This window comes from Catharus ustulatus, chromosome 8 (genome assembly GCF_009819885.2).
Source record: "Catharus ustulatus isolate bCatUst1 chromosome 8, bCatUst1.pri.v2, whole genome shotgun sequence".
Taxonomy (NCBI): Eukaryota; Metazoa; Chordata; class Aves; order Passeriformes; family Turdidae; genus Catharus; species Catharus ustulatus.
The window spans coordinates 15,017,105-15,042,687 of NC_046228.1; the positions used below are offsets into that span (position 1 = coordinate 15,017,105).

Consider the following 25,583-nt stretch of genomic DNA (forward strand, 5'->3'; position numbering starts at 1 on the left):
AATAGATATATGCATCACTAATCCATACAGCTCAGCTCTCCTTGAAATGTAAATTCCAGAAAGGGATTGCATTTTCAAAGATGCACACAGCTTCTGCTAACTGGTGCTCCTGCATTCAGCTCATTTAAAGATTAGCTGTAAACTTCAGAGAAGAAAGAGAAAGACTTGATGCCTGCAAGCATAAATATAGAAAGACATTAAAATTTTCTCCTTTCCTTTTCCTTGGAAGACTATGAAATTTAATGTGGCATATAGACATTTGAGTTTTTCAATTACTAGCATCTACCTGAAACTTTTGTTAAAGTATACATTGTTTTCAAATTTGCTTCTTGTAAGAAAAGAATAAAAAAGAGAAAAAAAATCTTTTCAGGATGTAAAAGAAACAGAAAGTCATATATTTTTGTCTGATACAAGCTGCATTTATGTTGCTCTCTTTGATAATGCATTTCTGAAATGATTGGCCTGGAAGGAGTTTTGTGCATCACTGAGATTGCACTGGTCACAGAGAACCAGCCATGCCAGACGATATTGGGAATCCAGATGTGGGTGCTCTGCTGTCAGACAAAAGTGCTGTGCCCACAAAGTAGAACGAGCTGTTCTGATATAGGATCACATTGTTAATTCAGAGCTCAGAAATTTTCTGGTTTACCTTTTTACTAAACAAAAGACAAAAAGATACTGTTAGACTGCACAACTGCAATTATTACAGTTTGCCTATCCAGTGTCCTTGTAGAGATGGCAGAAGACCAGCATAAACATTTGGTTCTTTGACTAATTTGAAACAAATATTTTTGTATTTCCACAGATTCTTATCTGACATTGTATTTTTTAGTACCTACATCATATCAATGATTAAGAAGCCACAATCTCAGAAAAGCCGCAGAAATAAAAGAAAATTTGCACCATCTATAGAAATCAGGGATGTAGTAAATGTACTTCAGAAAGGTAATTTCACAGATTAATTATATGCTAATGAAGATAATTTGCTCTCATATATACAGTATATTTTCTCTCATACATACATATACAAGTAGTAGAACAGATAAAGAATAAGATTTATTGTATCATTTTTAACAGTTTACATTTTTTGAGAGAATATTTTCACATAGTCTGATTCTATCCAGCTTCAAAGGAATATTGCTATCTGCCTAAGTAGCCCACTCATAAAGTATTAAAAGCCAAAAAATCAGCCCTGCAATACATACCTTTTAGCCTGGAAATGGAAGAATCCCACAGTAGGAACATACACTCCTTTAGGATGAGCAGTGACTTAGGTAGAAAGACACAGATGCAGGACCCTCACCAGGGTTCAGTTGGGTTTGATGCTCAGAGTTGATTTTTTTCTTTGGTATTGATATGTAATGTTTATGTGAAAAAGCAGAAAAATCAGCATAATACTGTTTAAAAAAATTGAAAATAACATCCTGAGGCAGAGTTAAAAATGGTTGTTGTTCTTACATATAACCTGTCATACTCAAACTGTGATATGTAATACATGTGTATGATATGTAACAAGAGGTTTTTTCAATGTTGAGACTATCCCATGGTCTGCATCAGAAATGGCAAAATAAAACTACATCATGCTTCAGGGGGCAAGCAAATATTTTTTTTAACAAGAATTGTTGTGCCAATAGAGATATATAAACCAAAGTCAGGAGAACAATAGAATAACCAGTCACAGAGTACAAACATAATTCATATGGCAGTTTTAAGAGCTTTTCCATTCAAGAGCAAAGTGACATAATTTATGCAATCAAATATTTGTACAATTGCTCAATAATCATTAATAATTTTTGTGGCATTGATTTTTTTTTAGCGTATAGAGTTTCAGTGTTCCTGGGATATTTTAATTTCTTTACATTCAGAACTCTCACTTTAACCTTCTTCAAACAGTTAATATTCTTACTTTGGAGATTTTTTTTGCAAACCCAAGATATAAAGAGTGTGGTTTAATACTCATGTTGTACAGACAGGTTCTAGTTCACCTATTCAAAATTACAGGTGAAACAGATTCCTTCTATTTTTAATTAAGTACTTCAGCATAAAGATGATGATTTATTTAGTGGAGCTACTATGTATGCCCCTATTTTAACATACAATTTAAACTTACTTTATGAAAAATTCTATAAATCAACACCACTATCATGTGGGATATAAAAAATACTAACAACAAAAAATACAGAACAGTTAGAATAATACTATTTCCAATATTTACATTTTTTACAGTTAGATGCATTTTTCCAAAACAGCAGAAATCTTGTAGAGATACATCTTTGCTTAGTCTGAAGTTCATGTATTTGCATGTGAGAGAAAGAAGATCTGAATATGACTCCCAGTAATCATACAAATACATATAACTTATTTTTCCCAACATAAAGAGTAGTGTTTCAATGAGTTAATGGATGTGTTATTCCAATGAAACATATAACTAGTATGTTAATTCTCATAATGAGTCTTTACAGTTTAGAAAGATACGTCTGAAAGGTTGTCTCAGGACCTTTTTAAGAAGCTTTGACTCCAAATTCGTTAATGCCAGTCAAAGGAATGATTAACCATCCTGTAAAATTTTGCATTGTGCTCTCTGAAGTAAGAATACAGTTGCTCTAGAACAGTGCTGTTAACGAGAGGATGGGGACGCCCTTTGGATTCATGTAAACATCTCTCCCTCCCATCACTTCTGATGCAGTAGAATCCCTTGGTTTGGTTAAAATAAAAATTAGAAGCCATAATTCGGGAAGGAAGATTTAGAAATCTTTCAACTTTTTGTAGTTCAGGAAGAGGGTCCTTGATCAAAGTATTGCCATCCACTATGTGAATCTGATCCAAACTGAAATGCTTAAGCCACTTTTCCATATGGACATCATATAGACTTCTCTGAATAGCTTTGTATTTGGTATTAAGCACTCCATTCTTAATAACAATATCTTCAAAGAGCTGAACAGGCTTGTGACTTTCTACTCTGTTGTAATATACTTGGGTATAGTCAGATATAACTCTCTCAGTGGGATCTCTTAGAATGAGCAGCAGTTTAATGGAGCTATTCATGTCATGAATTCTTCCTGGAGCCTGCGGTGATGTAAAATAGCCTGGTGTTTTCTCAATTGTAATTTGATTTCCATAAGAAAATGGCATCAGATTTCTATACCAGTCTATTCCTTTCACATAATTTTCATCCCAGTCAAAGAAGTGGACTTCTGTAGCTGCCACCACAATGTTGGGATGAATATCCAACATCTCCAGCAAAGCCCTGGTCCCTCCTTTACGAACTCCTATGATGATTGTCTGAGGTATTTGTCGGCTCGTGCCAGGAGGTCTCACCTGTGCTGAATAGTGCTCACTTTTATTGCTGAATAATCCCACTTGTGACTTCAGTGTTTCCAGCAGTGCCCCATTCTCAACAGGAGCACCCCGAGCATGAGTCAGCAGAAGATAAGCTGACACTAGTAGGAAGGCCATGTGGAGAGGAATAATTACTTCAAGATAAAGTTTTGCTCAATTAATGAAAGAATAGGTGAGTCCCCTCTTGAGATGGCTGGCAGAACCCGTGGTAAGCACACAGCAAGCTTCTGAAGCATCTGCAAAATAAAATAAGACAAGTCAGTGTTTCTAAACTCATCATCAGTTTAAAATTTCAGCTCACGATTCAATTCACAAAGCTAATCTGTGATCCCAATAAGAAATTTATAGGGAAGTTATTTGTTTCCCCTGGCTTTATTTCAGAAGGACAGAAAAGTCCCATGTGTTGGGGCTTTTTTCTCCTTACCGTGAGTGACCAATGATGGATACCAACCTTTTAACAACTTTTATTTCCTCTAAGCAGATTAGAATTGTTTACCTGATTTTAAATCCTGACCATTTGTTGCTTGCTTTGATTTTCCTAATTGTCTTCCATGTATACCACATACTTCTCTTGCTTTAAATACCATACACCATATGATAACAATAACTCCAAAGAGTATTTGAATGTCAGCACCTTTGCTCAAATTCCCTGCAGAATAGTATATTCTTATATAAATAACACACCTGGATGATGGTGTCACCATCTGGGTTCTAGTGAGCTATGAATTATACAAAAATAATTCTGTTTACTTAGACACAGAAAACACAGATATAGACAAAGTTTTGGAATCTGAGCCCCTTTAGAGAAGAAAACTAGCTGTGTCAAAGTAAGAGTAAAGTGGCTAAGTTGGATCAGTGTGGGAAAAAATAACTGATGCAGGGTGGATGGATTCTCTGCAACCATCCAAGCATTGTGCTGCACAGTCATATAAGTGTTGGAAAAGTCTTGCCAAAATCAGATCTTCAGATAATATTCTGCAGTTCTTCCAAAGCTCTGTATGAGAGATACCCAGATGCTTTCTGGCCACTGAGAGATTTCTGCAGGGAGGCTGAACAGCTTCTTCTAAACCACATTGCATGTGGTCATTTTAAGAAGTGACGAACGTTAAATATCTTAAAACTTTGCAAAAACTTCAGGCTTGCAGGTATGTGCATGTGCAGATATTAAGTGAAAGAAAACACCTGTGTGACTGTGTTAGTGACATTTGAAATCTCCTGGGTAACTCTTGTATATAATATTTGAAACAGATTGCTTATGGATGTGCCATCACATAAGCACAACGACAGTAATAAAAAATTCAGATCAATGCAACACCTGCATTTGAACCACTGTGCTTGGATTGCCTGTTTTTAACTCTGAAAATCCTACAGGACAAATTCCCACTGAGAGGACTCTTGAGTTTCACTCCATTTCTGAGCAATTATAGGATTTTAAGAGTTTTTTAGTGGGATATGTCTACATTCCTGTTTTGCTCTCATTGTAGCCTGCAGAAACAAGCTTTTTTATACAGTGAAGCAGCAGACATTTCAAAAACAATAACTACTTTTGGAGTAATTTTGAATTATGGGTTATATTTTAAAGTAGTCTCAGAAATGTTACAACCTTGATTCCTTCTCCAGTGTTCACAGTCTCTTTCTGAACATATTGATCACAGTATTTTATCTCTTAGAAACAACCTTAGAAAACAGCCAATTCCCATTTGTCATGGCATTGAGGAACATTCAATATTTCTATTTTAAAATTGTTTATTTTGGGTTTTACTTCAAAGGCTTAAAGATTTAAAATTTTTGATAATAATAATCCAGGCAATTCAGCAGATTGATAAAATCTATTTTCTAAATTTCATTGAAACCTTCTCCACCTTCTTGGATATCTAGGGAATGACTCCAGTCAGCCTCAATGAGCACTAATCTCACAGTTATATAGCAAATATTAAACCTAAAATTGTCATTTAAAAAATAAACTATGACCTTTAGTGAGGAAATCTGCAGAGAACATTCCCTGTTACGTCCAAGCAAGACTTAAAGGGCAACTGCTTCTTCAAAGAGAGCCCAGTTTCAACTAGGAACAGTGAAAATAAAATTATTAAATATTGGAAACATCTAAGTACAAATTTGCTTTGTAACGACAGACTGGAATGCTGTTCTTTAAGAACTTGAAAGGAAGTTTCATTTTAAAGATCACAATTTTTTTACTAGGAACTTCACACAGAAGTTCTATTTGAAGCTCCCAAGAGCAAAGAATGCAAGAATTTCTGTGGCAATCACAAGAAGGAAGAATAGGATGTTTATACCAAAATCATTTATAGTTACTATTCCTTTGGATGGCAAGTTTGGGAAATGGTCACCATGCTGTTTAGTGCTGCTGAGGGATTAAAATGTACTTTACAATAATTTTACAACAGCAGCTAATGTTGGTTTTGGAAAACTCAGGATGCACAGCATGAAATTTGAATCATCACACCCCAGATGATTCCTGGAATGCCAGCTTTCAAAGAAGGAGCTCTGCTTTAATAATTTCAAGCCAAATTTTTCACAATTCACAGTGTTCCTGAACAGTTCAATCTGAGGAAAGGCATAGCTATGCATAAGATGTTTTCAGAAGTAGCAACATATGACAGTATGGCATCTTTCCAGACCTGTGATGCCAGCAGGCTGGGATTTGGGAGCAGTTAATCACTCTTTTAACCTGTTCTGAAATCCCAGCGTTAGTTTGCATTCTATTCATCTTCATTGTTAAACTAAAATTCTTTCAGGAACACTGAGGAATTGCTTTCATAAAAATCTTACAGTTTTTCTCAATTTACTTCTTTCATGATAATACAGCATGTTATACATTCCAAATGCACTTACACATCTATACAATAGATTACAAGTACTTTGAACTAAGGGAAGACCTGCCAGAATGTCTTCCAAGCAAGGGATTACTTACAAATGCCAAGGTGGAGACATACAGTTCATTATCTGATTTAAATTCTGGAACTATCCCATTTTGAAACAATTTGAACTGATTCTTGACAGGTATTTTATTTAACTTGAAAGAAAACTATTTTTAGATTTCTTGAAGATTAGTGTTCTTGAGACTAGCTTTAATTGAAAAAATAGAGAGGAAGAGGGAAAAAGCAGGAATTTCTCTGAAGTAAACCACAGTGAAAAAGAAACAAGTATTTGATACTAGGAGTCTGCAGTAGTATAGACAGAGATTTGCTCTTCCTAAATCTGGTGACAGGTGAAGTAATTCTTAAATTCTCTTTTTAATTTTGTTTAAAAAATTCAAACAAACTAACATGATTTCATCCATAACTGAGTTTTCTAGTTGCATACACCTAAGAGTCAGGTGCAAATACTGAAACCCAAAGAAGATTCTAAGCTGAATGAGAAACTCATACTTATCACCAAGGAAAGATTGGTCTTCCAAAATATTCTCAGGTTCACTTCTGATGTGAGTGAGAGTGCTTAATTTACCATCTGAAATCAGCAGTTCTCTGTAAACCACATTCAGACAGCAAGTAGCAGAAGGGATTCTGCATATTCTGTGGACTGAGGTATTGTTTGAAAAATAATTAAACATAATCATTAACCATCTTAACTAGTTTTCAAATTAATTATTTGTTTTACAGATTTCTTAGAGTCATTGCTAGGAAAAAACCATGCCCAGGAAATACACCAGAAAAAACAAATTCAAAATGTGTTGTAAAACTGGTTTCTAGATAGATCAAAATTGTCTTTGGGAGCATTTCTACAAGAATAACATTTCAGCTTTGGCCTAAGATATTTGATTGATTTCAGTGAAGCTCTAAGATGTTAGATCTGGTGGTTAGGTTATAATTGTTACATAAATGTAAAGGTTTTAAAGAAGATTTATCACATATAATTAGAATGCTATTTGAATAATTTTTGTGTTGTTGCTTTTATGCCTTTATGCAATTACATTTTTAGAAGATATTAACTGCTTTTTGTAATGAAAACAATATATTTTACATTGGTGCACTGCACCAACGAAGAATCTGAAGGTATTCTTATGAAACTAACCCCATGACACGTGATCAGAATTACAATGCCTTATTATCATTTTTCCCTATTATTTGGTAGTGTTGCTGCTGTTTAGTAACATAAGGAACATCAACAGATATGATACTTACGAAGCAGAAATGTAGTTCAGAAATAAATTCATGCTGCAGAAAGGACTAATTAAGTAAATAATACCTTGGGCTGCTGTTTGTTTTACTTTTTTGAAAGCCTTAGACTAGGCTTGAGAACTGCTATGCTGGCTGAAAAATCATTTTAATATTACAGAAGCGTACTAAAGACCTTTAACTGCTGCACTCTACTCTGAAGAAACTTCTAAGTGTCTTATGATTTATCTTGCTTTGGGGTAAAGTACAAAAGCGTAGGGTAAACCTAAATATATTATTATTACTAATCTATAACATTATTAGTTCCTAATAATACTTCCTGTATTACACTGCCTGTAATACTTTTCACTGGAGAGTTCTGCAGCACTAACACGATTCTGTGTTAATGAACTGCCTGCACCTTACTCAGGCACCATTCTCACCTCACAGGAAATTGCAAGTGACCAATGTATAGATCCAGCTCAGGAGTGCAAATGCTCTGGAAAGTCAGGTTAATCTGATTCTGCTCAAGGTCACATAGCAGGTTTATAGTCCAACCAAGAATAAAACCCCAGGGCTTCTAATCCACCATCCAATTCCCCTTCCAATTCCACCTCCGTGCCATTCTGTAGCAGCCTCTCACAACCTTTATGATAACTTATAGCTGGATTTTACATTACATGCTGAACTGAAAGGCAAAGAGGTTCCTCAATATTTCAGCTAAACCCCCAAGTTTTTGTTTTGTTTTGTGGTTTTTTGTGGAATAAAGCTGCTTCTTTCCACTTGCTCCTTGCGAAAAAAAAAAAAAAGTACCAACTGCAAACTCAGAATTTTGTTGTTTCAAGTCATTTGTACAGAAATACTTCTGTTGCTGACTGAAAACTTCAGCAAGGGGAGGTGGTCAGAGCAAGCATAACAAAACACCCATTTTTGTCTTGATTTTTAAAAATATAAGGGGATTCAGAAAAGGTTATTGCCTTTCTTGTTAATTCATGTTAGATACAAATACATCCCACACAAATCCACAAAGAACACACTGAACACAAAGATCAATCACTGACAAGAGTACAATGCAGACATGTTAAGGCTTACTGGCACACAAACTTGTAACTGTTCAATTATATATCTATAATTAAGAACATCTCTAATTTTGATAATATAAAAGACCTATTCCAGCCTAACTGTATTCACAACCAAAGGCCATACAAGGTGAACAGTTTCAGAAGTTTTTTGAAGGTCACTCATACTGTGATGTCAGTTAGACCCATGTAGAGTAACCCTATACAGACTGGCTGATGTAATAAATAATTCTAAACAACAACAATATAATTCTAAATGTTTTGGAACAACTGGTGATTATCCTTCAGTAGAACTAGAATTAGTTACCTAGCATAATAAATGCAAATCTGCACTCAGTATAGTTTATACATTTTTTAAAAACAGGCAAATGCATTATCCAGTGCATACAGGACACATTGCTTAATAGAATCCAGTATCAATGTGTTAAAATCCAGTAATGTAATGACTAATTCTATTAATTCCATGCATTAAGTATTAGAAATAATACTATCACCAAAAGTCCTCTCCATAGTACTTTAATTCTGATTATAATATAACTTGTGAAATAATGGACATTTGAAAATACTTGGCACATGCCCAATGGCTGAACAGAAAGGTATCCTGTTTAATACTAACTGTAAGGAAGCACAGTTCAGCTACTTCTATCCACACATGTGAGATGTGTCTTGGCAGAGTTCAGGAGACAATGAGAGCACATTTCTCAGCATGAAAAATATTAAAACTTCTGGAAAAGTTTCATGTGTGAAAACAACCGTGAGCCTTAATTTTATTTACAAGTAGAACAATTACTTCAGGTTTATGTTAGAATGAGATCAATCAGGTGCAGCTGAATAATTTTAGAGCTGTGCCCTAGAAGTGAGATTTGACTCAGAAGAATCCCAATTTACCTGTTCCATGAGACTAAAGACTATGTAGAAAAGGACAGTTATCCCAGACAGACAACCCTTTATAGGACATGAAACTTTTCTGCTACACTTTAATGCTATGCTCTGTTCCCAGACTATCTGTAGCGACTAAATAACATTTGCACTGTCCTTACTGGGCTTTATCAGAAGGGTAGGAGAGGTCAGTCAGTTCCCAGGAATTACCTCCCACCTGTAACCATGGAAAATGTCTGCTGCCAGCTGGAGAAAGCAAGGAAGGGTAAGAGAGACACTGGAGTTTTGTAACAGAGCTGCAAGTTGAGCTCAGTGGTCTCTTTTCATACAAGGAGCAGAGGACTAAGTACAAAAAGGACCATGGATCCAAAGTAAAATAAACATTGCAAAGTTCATATGGCTGATAAAGAACCTTAAGAGTCTTGTGGGCACCTGAGAATTTTGTTCACTCTCATTTTACTCAAATTATGGATGTACTTTTGTTAGGGAGATGCACTAAGAATTCCTGAATGGGGTAGTACCTAAAAACCCACGAGCCCACAGACTGTCCAGAAATGCTGCCTTGCTGTGCCAACACCTCCCTGGGTAATGAAAAACTTTAAAGGTTTCTCTTTAAGCATCAATACAAAAATATATGTTAGCACAAAGGAAAACAAAGACAATAACATTTTAAAGTCCTAATCTCAGCAGTGAATTTATTTGTGTGAGCCTTTCCAATGAGATTGCAGTTTTATAACAGCCACCAGTTACTACCTTACAGGAATAAAAAAGAGGAATAAAAAAGGAAATAGCTATTTGGTGAGCAAAGGTAGGAGCTACAAAGTAACAGCAATTTGCTGCAGGCTTCTGCCAGATACACAGAATATAATGGGAAAAAAAGGAAAGCTAAGAAATGTTAGCATAAAATATAAACACCATTAAATCATTGGCAGGTGATATTAGCAGATAGGAGTTTTGAAAAAAGTTTGCTTCCCTAAGGCTAGCATTACATTTCCTAATTCCCTTTTCTGATAACTCAAGATAGAAAATTGCCTGATGTTAATATGACTGTAAATATGTAGCATTACAGTAATATATACAGTATAAACACACCAATAAATTTCTGAGCTAAATAAACCTTCTACAGCTGTAGTTTACACACTTATTTTTTATGGTATCTTTGAAAAATATCACACTCAAACCATCCACATAAAAGTCACTGAATTACAATTTCATAAAGATCTTTAATAGGTTTAGCCCATAAAGCCAGGCACATTCTAAGGGTACTTCTAAATAGACATAAATAAAAATTCTGTTCCTATTAAGATGCAAAGAGTGGATTGTGGTCAGATTAGCACAGATGAGAAGGCCAATTTTACTTATCACATTGACATATTTGAAATGGAATTGCATTACCACTTTGTTGGATTAAACTTACAACTCTAATTGTTAATTAAGCATCTAAATTAATAGAAATTGAAGTAACAAAGATGCCATGCCAGTTCTTCAGCCAAACAAGCAGTAGTCATGCAATCATAAAGGTGCAAGGTGTAACGAAGTGTGACTGATAAGTAGCTTTTGTATATATTTCTACAGTACAGCAAAGAGGTTAAATTTCAGCCTTATTTGGTATAATTAATTGAATACTATTAATTTTCCCACACTCATTGTCACAAAGAACACCTTAATACTCACAGATGTTTAGGAAATAAAAATAGATGCAGAGGATTTATGAGAGACGTGTCCTTTAAAGGAGAAAAAATTCCTCAGAGGGTCAGAGATGGCAGAGAAGCATTCAAGAGGGATGTGGACATATTAACTCTGTAGTACAAAACAGCAAATTCCTACAGGACATCCATGCCAAAGAACTGACCCTAAAATCCTTTATGCTCTTGTAAAGAGCACAGATTCCTGGTATTAAAAAAAAAAATATACAACCCCCAAAAAACTCACATACACAAACCCCTCCACCAAATCCTACCACTGCCAAAGAAACCCAGCTAAAAGACAAAGAAAAACCACAAACCCATGCTGGTTTTAAGACCTTACAACTTCAAGGACTTCAAAAAGGGAAAACTCTTCTCAGAGCTTCTCTGGGCAGCACTTGTCACTATTACACCTTTTGTTTCCAGCACTGCCCGGTGCAGGGGAGGAGCAGTCTGGGCAAAGCTCATCAGGCGTGGCAGCTGCTCAGGGATCACCCTAAGACAGCCAGGAATGACCTGGGGAACTGGCCAGGGGAGAAGCCAGGCAACAAAATTCCTGCAGGCAGGGAGGCTTCTTTATCCTCACCTTGAAATCTGCCCAACAGTGAGACATCTGAGATGAGTCTGATGAGCCAAGGCCAGCATCTCACCCTTTGTTTACATCATTTTGAGCAACTTTTCCAAGGCTCTGGCATTAGTCCCTGGGAAGGAATTCTCTGATGTTGTCTGATAAGAATTGCTCTGTTGGGTCCCATATAGCTGCTGTATATCCCCATCATACAGGGCATGAAACAAACTGATCCTTCCCTTGGGAACCAGTCCTGCTGCCCAACAATCACCAGGCTGGAAACCTTCTAATATCAAATGCAAAGAGTAAGAGAAGGATCCAGCTTCTGGGCTCAGGGTTACACTGTAAACCACAGTTGTAAACTGAGCAGGGAATTAACCCAGAATAAAAAAAAGCAGCTGAAAGACCCATCAGAGTTGAAATCTTTTGGCTTTGTAAAGGATGACTGAACAAAATTTAAGAAAAAATAGCAGCTCAGGAGCAATTTTTTAAAGAGTGACTACAGAACAAAAGATTTGAGAGGATATAAAGGAGCTGAAATAATAAATCAATGACAGACTTAAGATTGAAAATTTTATTTTGAGATTTTGGATACTGGCACAGACCCTGAAGGAGATAAGATCAAGATAAAGGTCACAGAAAAATCAGTGTGACTGAGTATGAATGTTTGATACAATAATGGGATTTACAAAACCAAGAAACATACTAAATCCACACTCAGTTTAGGTATGGTGAGAGACTTTGGCCATCAAAGAATCAAAAATTATACAGAAAGGACCTCATAGTTCTTCTTTTCTCAAAGTAAACAAGTATGACTTGAAGAGACTATAGAAAGCAACCACTTAGCAATTCTTAACACTGATTAATATATTAGTAAAATATATAAAAATATATTAGCAAAATAAATATATTAGTGAAAACTCCATCTTCCACTGATAAACAAATCCTTGCTAATAAAGAAGATAAATACACTGCAATACAGAACAAACAAGCAAACATATTAGAAAAGAAGCAAATAGACAAAACATTTCTTGAATAGAAACTCAAGTCCTTCAACACATATCCATCAAGCTCAATGTGCACATTGAGCCCAGCAGATAGCTGTAGAGATAAGGGAAAGAAAGCAATTTGGGGAACATTTGAAAATGCCTGATAACTGGAATACAACACATAAACCAGCCCTGAGTACAACACTCTTGTGTCTCACACTGCTCCTCGGGCTGATACTGGGAGGTGAAAATGACAGGCTGAAAACATGGAGTAAGTAAAAGGCAGATTATTTTCTGGTTGTTATGGAAAATGAGAAATCAGATCCTTGTTCCTGACCAAACCTGTGTCCACTGCCAAAGCAGCACATTAAAATACAGTAAAAGAATACTCACCACTCTTAAGAGTCTCAGAACAGGTAACTAATACCACACAATTGTAATTATTTTCTCCAGGACTTCTGAGATTTAGCAGGGTCATATCTGACTGTCTTTTCCACTTTTTAGTTAGGAAAGACAGAACTAAGGAAAGCTTCTATGCAGTCCAGATTTTCCAAACTTTGATGTACAGCCTGATCCTATAGCATGTCAGTAGCACAACCAAAGATGTAGGTACATGTCAGAAACTCCTACACTCCAGTGGAAAACAAAGCAATTCCCTTTCCTCTTTCTGCCCAGTCCAGACTGTTAGGAAAACTTCCCTGTGCAAAAACATCCTCTGCATCTACAGGTTTAAGGTGTCCTCACAAAAACACTTTCTGTGGTTACATCACTGCATTACATAGCACAGTTAATTCAAGCAGAACATGCTCCTCACCACACAGCATCACTCCTGCCCCATAGCTCAGTGCCATGGTGCAACCCAAACAAGTATTCCACACTTCTCCTTTAATGCTACTTTGCTTCAAATCAATTACAGCTTCTCAGAAAGGCTCTTTGATGGCTCAGAGTGCCTACAGCAATTTTTTGGCACCTTTAAGCTCTGTCAATTTTACCTAGGTCTTTAAGGTAAAATCATATTTAGGATCCATCACATACATTCAGGATTTAGACTTTAAGACTTCAGATTTGGGACACTTGTGACAAATAGTGAGGGTTTGTCACAAAAGAAAATGTAACTAGAAAGATCTACAGTAGATGTGGTTGGAGATAAAATGAGAGAGTAGTAAGATTAGCTCTCAGATTCAGATACTGTGTTTGCTATTTATGATAATAAACTTTATTAGTAGCCATTTTTTATTTGAAACTGTAGTATCAATTTGGAAAACATCTGTTGCCCTTAGGTATCTTATAATGATCTTTTCATATTTTTCTCCATAAATCTGAATGGTCTTATTGGTATTCAGAGAGTTGATGAGGTCCTAGGAACACCCAGAGAAGGAGGCAGAGGTAGGGAAGGACTCTGATATATTCTCATAACTAACTGGATATTAAATATTAATTAGAGCAATAAGACGTTAGAATGTTCAAAGCCATTCTCTTAAGACTGGGTAGGCTGTACAGCACATGTACTTTAAATGATTCTAAATCCCCTGATTTCAGCTGCTCAAGCAGACACACTATGACAGCAGTCTGGTCTCACACTGCCACAACTGCACATTTCCCCAATGATAATTACTTCAAAATAGCATAGAGGAGAAAGGTACCTCCATTATCTTACATCTCTCTCAGTCTCCTTCCTTCCCAAATAAAAGAGAAAAACCCTCAAACCCTTTTAGTTCCAAACTAGCAAAAAACATTTACTTTTTCTGTGGGAGGAGGTGATCAATTTTGTGATCCTAGATCTATGTTCAAGCTGCAATTAATTCTTTCTTCTTACTATATAGCTTAAGATCCACATATTCCATACTGTTCTAGTCCACTTAACTTTTTTCCTCGGGAAATTTAAAAAAAGAAAAGTTGATGATCTGTACTCATTTATCTTTTTGCTGTTCTCCATTACCAGTAAAACACTGTTATTAAAGCAAAAATGTAGGTGTGAGTATGTGGTGGTTTTAAACATAAAATAAATATCTTGAGTATCCTGATCCTTGTTTCTTTGCCCCATGAATACCCTTAGCAGACCCTATAGATGGTGCAATTTTAAAGAAAATCATTATCTCACTGTACCTTTTACTTCTGACTACATTTTTTTCTCCTTGTGGATGCATTCAGAGTTTTTGCAGTGTTAGCAGGGTATTATTAGCAGCTTTTCTGCAGGATCCTTCAGCGGTGTCTTAGCAGCTACTTTAAACATTTTGAAGAACAAATGTCAACATGTGAATATCAGTTAATTTACAGGTCCAGTGGGATTCACAGATAAAAACCAGAAAGTAAAGCACCAAACCAACACTTTCAAATCAGACTGCCTAAAACCACGTAAAATCAGAACGATGTGCTGCTGCATTTACCACCAAGAATAGGAATTTACTCCTTCAATAAAATGCAGATGGAGTTGGATAGCGCTGAAGCTGAGACTAGAGAATCTTAATTCACTACATAAATTGTGGTGCAATTTTTAAACATTTTGAGCACCTGAGGCTTGTTTTTGCATTTTAGGGTGGCTGAGAGCTCCACTGAAGGTTGCCTGCTTTCAGGCACTGATTCAACAATTTTCCAACTCAGCAACACTGAAGAAACATAAGTCAGGAAAGATTCTCTAGTAGATGTTTGCAGCCTCCCTCTTTGCAGCTGATGATGTGTCCAAACCTTAGACCATTCCATAAGAACTTTAATATTTTGAAAAAGCCTCACATTCACACGGTAGTTCAGAAAGATTAATATGAAATTTAGTTAGGGAAAGAGGATCTCTGGTGGAATCTCCAATTTACTTACACAACTTTTCCAGCCTCCTGCTCTCAGGGCTTAGTATCTCACTGTTTGGCCATTGCCACATACAGTGATTTGAAAATACAGTCACAATACTATTTCCCCCGAGCCCAGTTTGTGAGAAATGTGTACTTCTATTTAAAGCAACATCATGGTTAGTTTTGTGACAATAAAGGATTTTTTTTTCTGCATTCTGATTATGAGTGTTCATTCCTCTTACTTTAAAATATGTGCTTACAAGGGAAAATAAATCTAGATTTGAAATTTAATTTGTAACTATAAAATATGGAATAGTTGTTTCTGTTTATAGCATACTAAAAAAGGTAGTGCAAGTATGCAGTGTAAACTACTGGTTATTGATGCCAGTTCAGTTTTAAAGCAATGATAATAGGATTTTCCTCTCAAGGGAGGACAGTATTTCTTCTATAAGCTATAAATTGTATATATGATTTCACATTTTTAATGCTGAATTTTCATCTTAGATTTGCAATTTGATATTTCTTACTTAAAATATTTTCACATTCATGTCCCACTTATTCTTCATGGTATCTAACTTTGAGCAAAAAGAACATTAATATTCAGAGGTTAAATTTCTCCTGGAAGTTTTGTCTCCAGAGAGATGATATGGATGCACTTGGAAAATTATTACAACTACTGATACCTTAGGAGGAATTACAGTTAACAGAAAAAGTGACTTTGTGTTTAGAGATAATAAACAGTTCAGAGAAAATTTTTGAGATCAGAATCAAGATCCTGGGATAAACAATATTTGTCAGTGTGTGGGAAAGAATCATGATTCCTATACAATGGAACTTACCAAAATTATGCAAGAAATTCGGGCATAGCATGTCAAAAAAGTAATAAAATAAAGCTATTTCCTCTGACATTTAGAATGTGTAGCTGATATAACTGTCATTCAGAGTCTGGAAACATTTCAGTCAAATATAAATGTAAAAGGAGAAATAATTCATGAAGTCCAACCTATTTCATGAAACATCATGGTCTGCTGTGTATGTACGAGTATGCAAGAGAAATTGAATGTGAAGTACTTTAAATTATAACACAGAACCAACTTCTACTAAATGCACCACAAAGCCAATAGTGAAAGAGCAAAGGATTGGAGAAAGCAAAGGAAGTGATAGAAAACAAAAAATTGAGCATTTGTAGGTAAAACAGGTTGTTAATAATTTTAGTGAGCACAGTTAGGTTCCATACTTGTACAAACACACACACATATATATAGCACACAGAGAAATATAGAACAGACAGTAATAGAAAGTACTATAGGCAGATTAAGCAATTTAAATTGTGTGGGTTTATGAGCAATGCAGCCAATGCTGATAAATGTAGGTTACAAAAATAGATTGCAGATAGATAAATGTTGGTGCATTGGAAATATGTTCAGGATCAAATGTTCAAGTGCAGAAGAACTTAGATTGTTACAACATACCAAAGCTTAAGAAAATTTAGATTCTACTATAGTGCAGGTACAAAGGGAGGCACAAGTGGTTAAGGATGGTATTGTGGTAGATTCAAGTGGAAATTGAATAAATTGGAATTCAGGTTTCACATTTTCTTGTGGGGACTGGATCAAACATACCTTGTGCAGTTATGCCATAAAAAAGTGAGATGGAGTTTGAATATACAGTTTATTACATGCTTTCCAAATAGAGCAACTTACTCAAACTCTGTTTATTCTCATGGGGAGTTAATGTTCAGCAGTTAATGTGTTTTATAATTTACACCTCAGGTTTCTCACAGTAATTTCCCCTTGAAGACAAAATGAAATTGGAGTGAAATTTTTAGAACCATTTATGCTGGTCTCATTCTAGTCCCACAGAAGTCAGCTATAGTACAGTAATTTCAGGACCATAAGGCGCACCAGACTATAAGGCGCATTTTTTTTTTGCAGTGAGGATCTGCCCCCAGCTCCCCCCGCGCGGTTGCTGGCTGAGGCACCGCCTGTACCCGGAAGCCATGGGCCCCAGGCTTGCCTGTACCCGGCAGGAGCGGCGCCGCGGCCCCACAGCCCCGCCTTCACCCAGCTGCCGCAGCCCTGCCGGCTCCCCCCACGGCTCGCGGCTCACACTTCTGGGCTGGTAAATTTCCAAACTTTGTTCATTATATAAGGCGCACCAGACTGTAAGGCGCACTTCCGGGTTCGGGCCAAAATTTTAGTCGAAAGGGTGGCGCCTTATATTAATGAAATTACTGTATATTTTGCTTAGTAGCAAAGTTATGAAAATTTTGAAAGATTCTTCTTCTCTTCCTCTTCTTGTGCTTTTCAGAATTGCATTTCTCACCTTGTAGTGATATTACAAAGGCAAATTCAAACTCCTTGAATGTTCAGGTGGTAGAGGAATGGAGGAAACCATAAAATAAATTCCTTAAGATTGATACGCCGAGTTGCATTGCTACAGCTGAACAATAAAGGAAATATTTAATCACTATGCATGTTTAGAAATACATCCAGGTGTTCTGGAGAGATTTTAAATCACAGAGCTGAAAAACTACCAAGCAATATCAGCCCACATGTTGAAAGATATTTTAAACCTAAGAACAATACTAGAAATATCACAGTTGTTGATGTAAATTGAGAGAAATTACACTGAAATTAGTGAGAAAATGGAAAGGAGTGACGATATCCTAAATTAAATAAATTTGTTTAGATTATCCCTCCCTCTCATATGAACAAATGCATATCCTACTTTGCTGAGAAAAATTGTTGCACTGCTTTTGGATTCCATTAGTCATTCAAGCTAAAGAGCAGGGGGTGAAAAACAGGTTGACAAAGTTTATTTGGCCTTCTGACAAAATACTTCATTATTAGTTTCAGGATGAAAAAAGCAAAGAATTAATGTGGATTAAAAAATAGCTCAGAAAGCGAAGTGTAGGAATGCACAAGAAATCCTCATCATCCAGTTAATTCACAACCTTGCACCAGACATCTCTTTAGGAAAAGATACTGGCTCAGAGTTTCGGAGTCCAAGGAGCTTCAGTTACTGGTGCATCTGAAATTTGAATTTCAAATTCGAGATGAACACCTAGATCCCTTAGACCTCCTGGAAAGCCCTACCCTTAGGATTCTTTAAGAAGCACTCAAAAATCTCAGTGAAAACCTCAGCTGGATGCACAGCAGTGGACAAAGGCCAGCACATTATTATTATGCAAAAGCAGTAAGAGAAAATGTCAGTACAGTTTTAAAGCACTCTGGTAAACCAGTGGTTCAGAGTGACTAGAACAGCCTGTTTCATTCTGGTCAATCACTCTCAAAAGGAAGAGGGAGTTCAGAGGTGGCAGTCAACAAAAGATTGCAAGCAGAAATAATTTGCCAATATAAGGAGATAGCAAAAAAATGCAGAGTCTGTACTTTGACTGCTACATTAGATAAATGAACTAAGATAACCCTTGCTCATTCCCTCACAAGTTCACAAAACATATTTTAGAGAAACAAAAAGGCAACAAAATTAAAACTGACAAAGTTGTATGCTCTGAACAATGCACAATTAATCTAGGAGTGTCATTGTCACTAAATGTTACTGCAGATCTATAGAACACAAACGGAAAGAAAGCAACCACTGACAAAGAAAAAGGAGTTTTAAAATTATATTTCAAAATAGAGTATTAAATCTCATGTAAAAAATCTACTATAAAAGTAGATTCTCTATGAGCTCCAGGTGAAACAGAGATCAATTTGAGAAAACTGCATTTCTAGCTTCATAACTAGGAGGAATGTCATAGAGAAATATGCAGTAACTTACTAGAGATACTTTTCTAAGAAATTTCATATAAATAAAGTCTAAGCAATTTTAAATGCATTTTGATATGTTTGTTTATTGAGTTCTGTGGAAAGAAGGAGAGAGAAAAAAAATCACCATTTCTGACTAAATGGCCATAGTTTCCACTCTTATCTCTCAAAGCCCAACTTTTGCCTTTCACTAATTTAGTAAAGACTGGGAAATACACAATGAGAGCATTGCTATTGAAAGTACAAGCAAATTTGGATCTGCAGAAGACGAGGAAAACCAGAGCAGCATGCCAGATTCCCATTCCACAGGGGAAAAGGCTGCAAATATAAAAAATGAAGCAAGCTAACAGAGAAACTTAGGAATTCAGATGTTTCACAGATGCCAGGGCACAAAGTGATTAAATGATTAAACTTCAGAGGATGTGTGATAACAATCACGGTTCATTTAATTTTAGATTGTGAGTCATGTGCGGCCATTCTCACTGATCTCTAAGTTTTCTGTTGCTTCATATTCAATCATGACACCAAATTCTAGGCCTCTTTACTCAGATCAGAACTCACTAACACAGGGAATAATAAGATTATGTAAATAATCCTTACATTCTTCCTGCTTTTTTGCTTGGAGATGGCATTAATTCTTGGGCAGTTTCTAATCCACCAAATAATGTGAAATTTTTCAGGGCAGAACTCTTACCTAGCCAAAAACTCCACACCTGGGATTTGTATGGTTAAACACTTCTCTTCTTTCCTGCTTATACTTGTTTCTCTTTAACTGCAGCCTATTTCATGCAAGCCTTTTCTTGGAGGTAGCAACAGCATTTTGACAGCCAGTCCTATTCTCCAGCATGCTTGAACCCTTCCTGTCTTAAAGTCACCCTTGTCTCCCCCATAATCCAAGTAATTAATAAAACATACCATCTTCTGGGTTTTTTATGCTTTAAAATTGTGCAGTCTGAAGTGACTTTTTGCCAATAAACACTGAACTCCTCAGTACAACTTTCATTCAAAATGTATTAAAAAGAAAGTATAGGAATTAAATACAAGGCAAGAGTTGATGTGTGATTAAATGAAGAAAAAGAGATATTAATATATGCAGTGAGCAAATTAAAATATAATTAGCCAGGAAAGGAACATAATTTCATGTGACAAACAAGAAACATCTAGAAATCCTATCCCATCCATCTCAATGGAGATGTTAATTTCAGATTCAATAAAATTAAAAGAAATACAGAAGAGACAAAGCCAGCTCTCCATCTCTGAAGCTACAAGCAAATCCAAGCATGTTTATATCTTATCAGAGTTTTTGGCTGAAACATTTGTTAAGCTTCATCTGTGAAAGCCTATACTTGATTGAACCAAGCATTTACTTGTCTTGTGTCCCCTCTCGAGCAGTGGCCCATCAGGGACACTTGAGGGAGTGCATAAACCCAAGGTGAACCTGCAGTGATTTTTCCAAGTACACTTTCCTAGGTACCAGTGAATCTGAGCTTCAGTGGCTCTCTGGAACAGAATTATGAGCTTTTTAGTCTTTAAAGGACAAGATCAGTAATTCTGTAAATCTTACTGCTTTTTGAATCATTGTTAACACAGCTTGTGTCAAGCAGCTCCATGGTGTAACTATGTGAATCTATAAAATACTTCCTTTGGTTCCCCTTAAGCACACCACCTGCTAGTTCCATCTAATGCCCAATGAACAATCACTGTCTATTTACTCACCACTCATGAGTTAATAATCTTGTCATAGCCTCCTTCCATTTTCTTTTTCCCAGACTGAAAGCTTGTAGTTCTACCTTGTTGCTCTTTGTTCAAAAGATTTATTTAACCATCCTTTACTCATTCTACCCATTCTTCTCTTTATCTATTCAAGATGCAGGTGTAGCATTGTGACACTGCTTGTAACCATGATGTTCTCTAATTTATTCTATTTCTTTCTAAAAATGTGTAATATTAATTTTTTTTGTTGCTGCCACTATTTTCATAACTCACAGTGAATACACTGTGGATAGATTGTCTCACAGTGAAGTTCTTAAACAATAATTGTCAGTTTGAAGTCCATTCTTGTGCACAAATTTATATTTTGTTACTCTTTGAGAACCACTTTATATTTATTAGCAGTGAATTTCACTTGTCACTTTATCACTCACTATCATTAAGGTACTTCTTTGCAGTTGGCTTTCATTTTTCCTTTTCTAAATAATTTACTATCAGTTGCAAATTTTCCTGTTCTAATGCATTTGAAATAATGCTGGTCTTGTGTCTTTAACAAGTTGCTTTGTAAGCTGTCTTGTAGTCTACACTACTGTGCTTTAATGTTGTATTTTTGAGCTTTATGTTTCTGGTATTCTTGGATAATGGAGTAACAGGCCTGGCTTAATTTCTTACATGCTATTTGTTGGTGCATCCTTGCAAGAAGACTTAGCCAAAATATGATTTTTAGAACAGACTAAATGAATCTCTAAGAGATACAGCAAAAGTAGCTGAAGAGAGCCATTTAATATGTAATCAAATTATCTAGAACAAGTAAATTGAAATTTTTGCATTCTAGAGGACCTTAATTTGTTACTGATGTCCAAGACTAAAACAAACCACACAGTTCAATATGCCAGTACACTGCTTTGGAATTGGCCTGGATGAAAGCATCAGTTCACATGCTGAGATCTGCTGATGTTTTTGCAATAAACTCCTCTAAAATAATTATACAATACAAACCCCACCTGCCAGTGGGAATTATTTGTACTCAGTTTAATAGCTTTGGAACAGTCCATAAGAATGGGTTAAATGTTAATAAATCAATAATGTTTTAACACCTGACATTTTATTAAGGCTATGCAACCTCTCTGACACTGAGCAATTATTTCTTGATGATCAGTTGTCAGTATCTCAGCTAAATTTAAGAACTATATTTTCATTTCTCTCTCTATTCAAGACATGACTGAACAGACATAACAGACATTCATGTTCTTGAATTTAGGCACATTTAGAATTCCTTGGGGTAAAATAAGCTGTATTTCAGTCTTGAAGTGTTTGCTTACATTATTTCATAATCAAAGAAAACCAGGGAATATATATATATATTTTCAATATCATGCTGCAATTTCAGCAACATCTCCTTCAGTTGGCAGATCTTTCACATGAATCCTGGGATATTTTAACTAGATTGTTGTATCTGGTACTTGAACTTCACTTCAGCAAGAGTAAATCTTAAGGTTCATGTAAATACCTCCCTTTCAAAATTGGTTGGAATTACTCACACATTCTTAAATACTTGATTAACTATGACAAATGAGCAAGGAGAACAAAAATGACAAACTAGAAAAAAAAGGCTCAAACCAGTCATTTTCTGTAAAAATTAGACTCTGACACACAACATTTCAAGACTCTATAGACATGGACACATAGAGCAACTTTTTTAGACATTTCCAGTAAATTTTAATGCATCCCTTCTAAATTAATATTAACATGCATCCCTACTAAATAAACAACCTTTAATGTACAAATTCAGCCCATATTAACAAGGACAGTCAAGTACACATTACCTGATAATAACTACACCAAATAGCTAAGAATGGACACATATATAATTAATAATTACTTCAAAATATGTGTTAAATATTTTTCAAGGCAAGAGAAAATATTTTCTCCCACTGTCTTCTTTGAAAGTGGATATTTGCACATGTGCTTACATTATCAGCCCTTATTATTTTAATATGTCTACTCTGAATAAGAAAATTAACTGTGCATGTCCAGCTGAGGTAAATAACAGCTTATGTTACCAGTTTTTAATCTTCCTGATGAAAAATTTTAAGTACTATGGCAAATAAAGGCAATGCTTTAGTCCCAGGCTGCAAGGACTTTCACTGACCTCTTAACTATTCCTGTACTAAATTGCTACTTCATTTTTAATGTGTGTTCTATATATGGAGCAGCTGCTTGTATCCTGAATCTGCAAATGTTGCAAAAATTTCTAAAAATGGGTCAATTTCAAAACCTAAGAACTTTCAGTCTATTATTATATAGTAGAATTTAAAGAACATTCTCAAGAGCTGATGTTTAAGAGTAGACATGCATTTTAATGACAGAAATATTAAAAAGCAATATCAAATAATGTTGACTTAAAAAAAAATAAGAACTCAGTAATATTAAACCCAACATAAAACCAATTAAATAAATTAAAACAAATGTCTTCAATTGAACAACAAAGAGCAAACACTGACATGCATATGCACAGATAGAAATTGTTATTAAGTTTGAAAGATGACTTAACTATGAGTCACCATTTAAGAAGCCTCAATTCTTTCTACCACTGAAACCACTGTTTCACTTCCATAAGAGATTTAATTTCAGCCAATTCTAGCAAGTTTAGCTTGGTTTGTAATAAGAAAAGCCTGGTTTTTTTTCTCGTAACATCTAAGCTGTATTAACTGTACCTACAACATGTACTGGAGATCACTACTGCAAACCATTCACATTCCCAAGTTTCCCAATTGGTGTTCCTTCTGCAGAACACCAAAACTGAAACACTGACATGATGAAGGAAAGTGCTGTGTCATTAAGATGTGTTTGAAGAGCTGCTGTTTGACACTAGTCTGGACTCTGGGAGAACATCAAGTACTTGATTAGTCTGACTGAGATCTAATTTGCCATTATTAGACCAGACTACTTCAAGAGTAACACTTGGGTCCTCTCCTCCTTACCCAGCTTTTCTATCCAGCACACTTCTTCAACTCCAGTTTAATTAACACCTCCTTTGGGATTTCTGCTTTTGAGACTGGGAAGTTGATAATAAATTGCAGGCAGAGCTGAAGAGGCATGATCATTGGTTTTGCCATCTGTTGGCATCTACAGCTTTGAAGAGTCCTGAAGGTAACTGTACCCTCATTCCATCAACAGGATGATTTCAGTCCTCACAGACAGTGAGAGGCTACAAATGCACATTTTGAACTGCACAGAACAGTCTGAATTAGCAAGTGATTTCTATCACCTGTTAGTAAAGGTTAACAACTCTGCTAAACATACCATCATTCAAATAATAAAGGTTGCTTTAGCAAATTCCAAGTCTTGATCTGTGCTGCTTTGCTTTTGTCTTCATTCAGTCTCAAGGTAGATCTCAAAATGAACAATCCAATTAAATTGCAATTTTTTCCATAATTAATTAGGAACCATTCTTTCTTTTCTACTTATCCGCATAAATCCCCAAACCTAAAGAAATGGGGGTGGGATAAAATAGTAGAAATAAACTTTTCTAAGTGGGTAACTTCTATCTGCAATTTGTAGCATCCCAGTGCCAGAGTCACAGGGCGCTGAGGTGGGAGGGACCTCAAGAGGTCACTTTGCCACTCTGCCCCAAGGCTCGATCAACTATTCTGAAACCATTCTTGACAGATGTTTGTATAACCTGATCTCATACAATTTCCAGTGATGGAAAACCCATCATTTCCTTAGGCAATCTACAAAAATATTGTTTAAAATTGCAGCTATTATTCGAGATAGCAAAAGTCTTTACTGCCACTGGTCTGCAAGATTAATTCTTTCCAGTTTTAATCCACAATATGGCACTCTTGAATTCATGCAGATAATGACTATGCACATATATCTCCATGACCAGGCAAACAAAATGTGTCTTGGTTTCCAACCATATAAAAAGAGAAATTCTGCATAACTCATAACTGATCACAAAATTAAATTAGTAAATTGCAGAGAATTTCACAACTAATCAAGGTACAAATGCCTTGAATTCTTCCATTCTCCAATAGTACATTTTAAATAAATTTATCTTACTTTCATATTATTTTGATACAGAAGGACACACATTTCCATGTACTTATATATAAATATACACACACATCCCCTGTGGGTAGCCTGTGGTTTAATAAAAAATTCAAATGCAAAGTGTTCCCAGGTGTCTAGGTCTGTTGAAGCCAAAGGTTCTAATGATAAAGAAATTAGCACCTTCACAAACGAGGACTTTATGGTCAGGCCAAGCCAGATGGCTCTGGATACCTGTCTGCATCCTGACTTGCACTGAAGGGTCAATATTACAGTTTATTCACAAGCAGGAGCTGGGAATCCCTGTTGGTTGCAATAAGGATGAAGAATTAATTCCCTCCTAACAACATAAAACCCAGCAGGATTTCACCTGCAAAGGCAACAACTCTTTCCAGAATTTAATACACATTAACTAAGGCTTCTTACTTTTTTCCTCCTAACTTTGTATTTTTTTTCTCCTTTATGCGAATATTTTTACCAGACAAATTAAAATTTTCATGGTGGTAGAGAGCAAAAGTTCTTGCAGTTATGGAAAAAGGACAGCTTTAAGGCTTTAGTCCCAATATCTGGAAGAAAAAGAGTAACAAAAATAGATCAAAAACAAATTTGA

The 25,583-nt window shown here is 35.7% G+C and overlaps 1 protein-coding gene across 3 annotated transcripts in view; it reads right to left on the bottom strand.

The window, feature by feature from the left end:
- Window positions 1-1,037: 1,037 nt before the first annotated feature.
- LOC116999660 (heparan sulfate glucosamine 3-O-sulfotransferase 1-like) overlaps window positions 1,038-25,583 on the bottom strand; it is a 50,190-nt gene continuing 25,644 nt past the window's right edge. For all 3 annotated transcript variants that reach the window (XM_033066590.2, XM_033066589.2, XM_033066588.2), the window contains exon 2: window positions 1,038-3,575. In XM_033066590.2, coding sequence (XP_032922481.1) covers window positions 2,527-3,456 — 930 coding nt within the window. In that variant the 5' untranslated portion in view covers window positions 3,457-3,575 and the 3' untranslated portion in view covers window positions 1,038-2,526. The remainder of the gene's footprint in view (window positions 3,576-25,583) is intronic.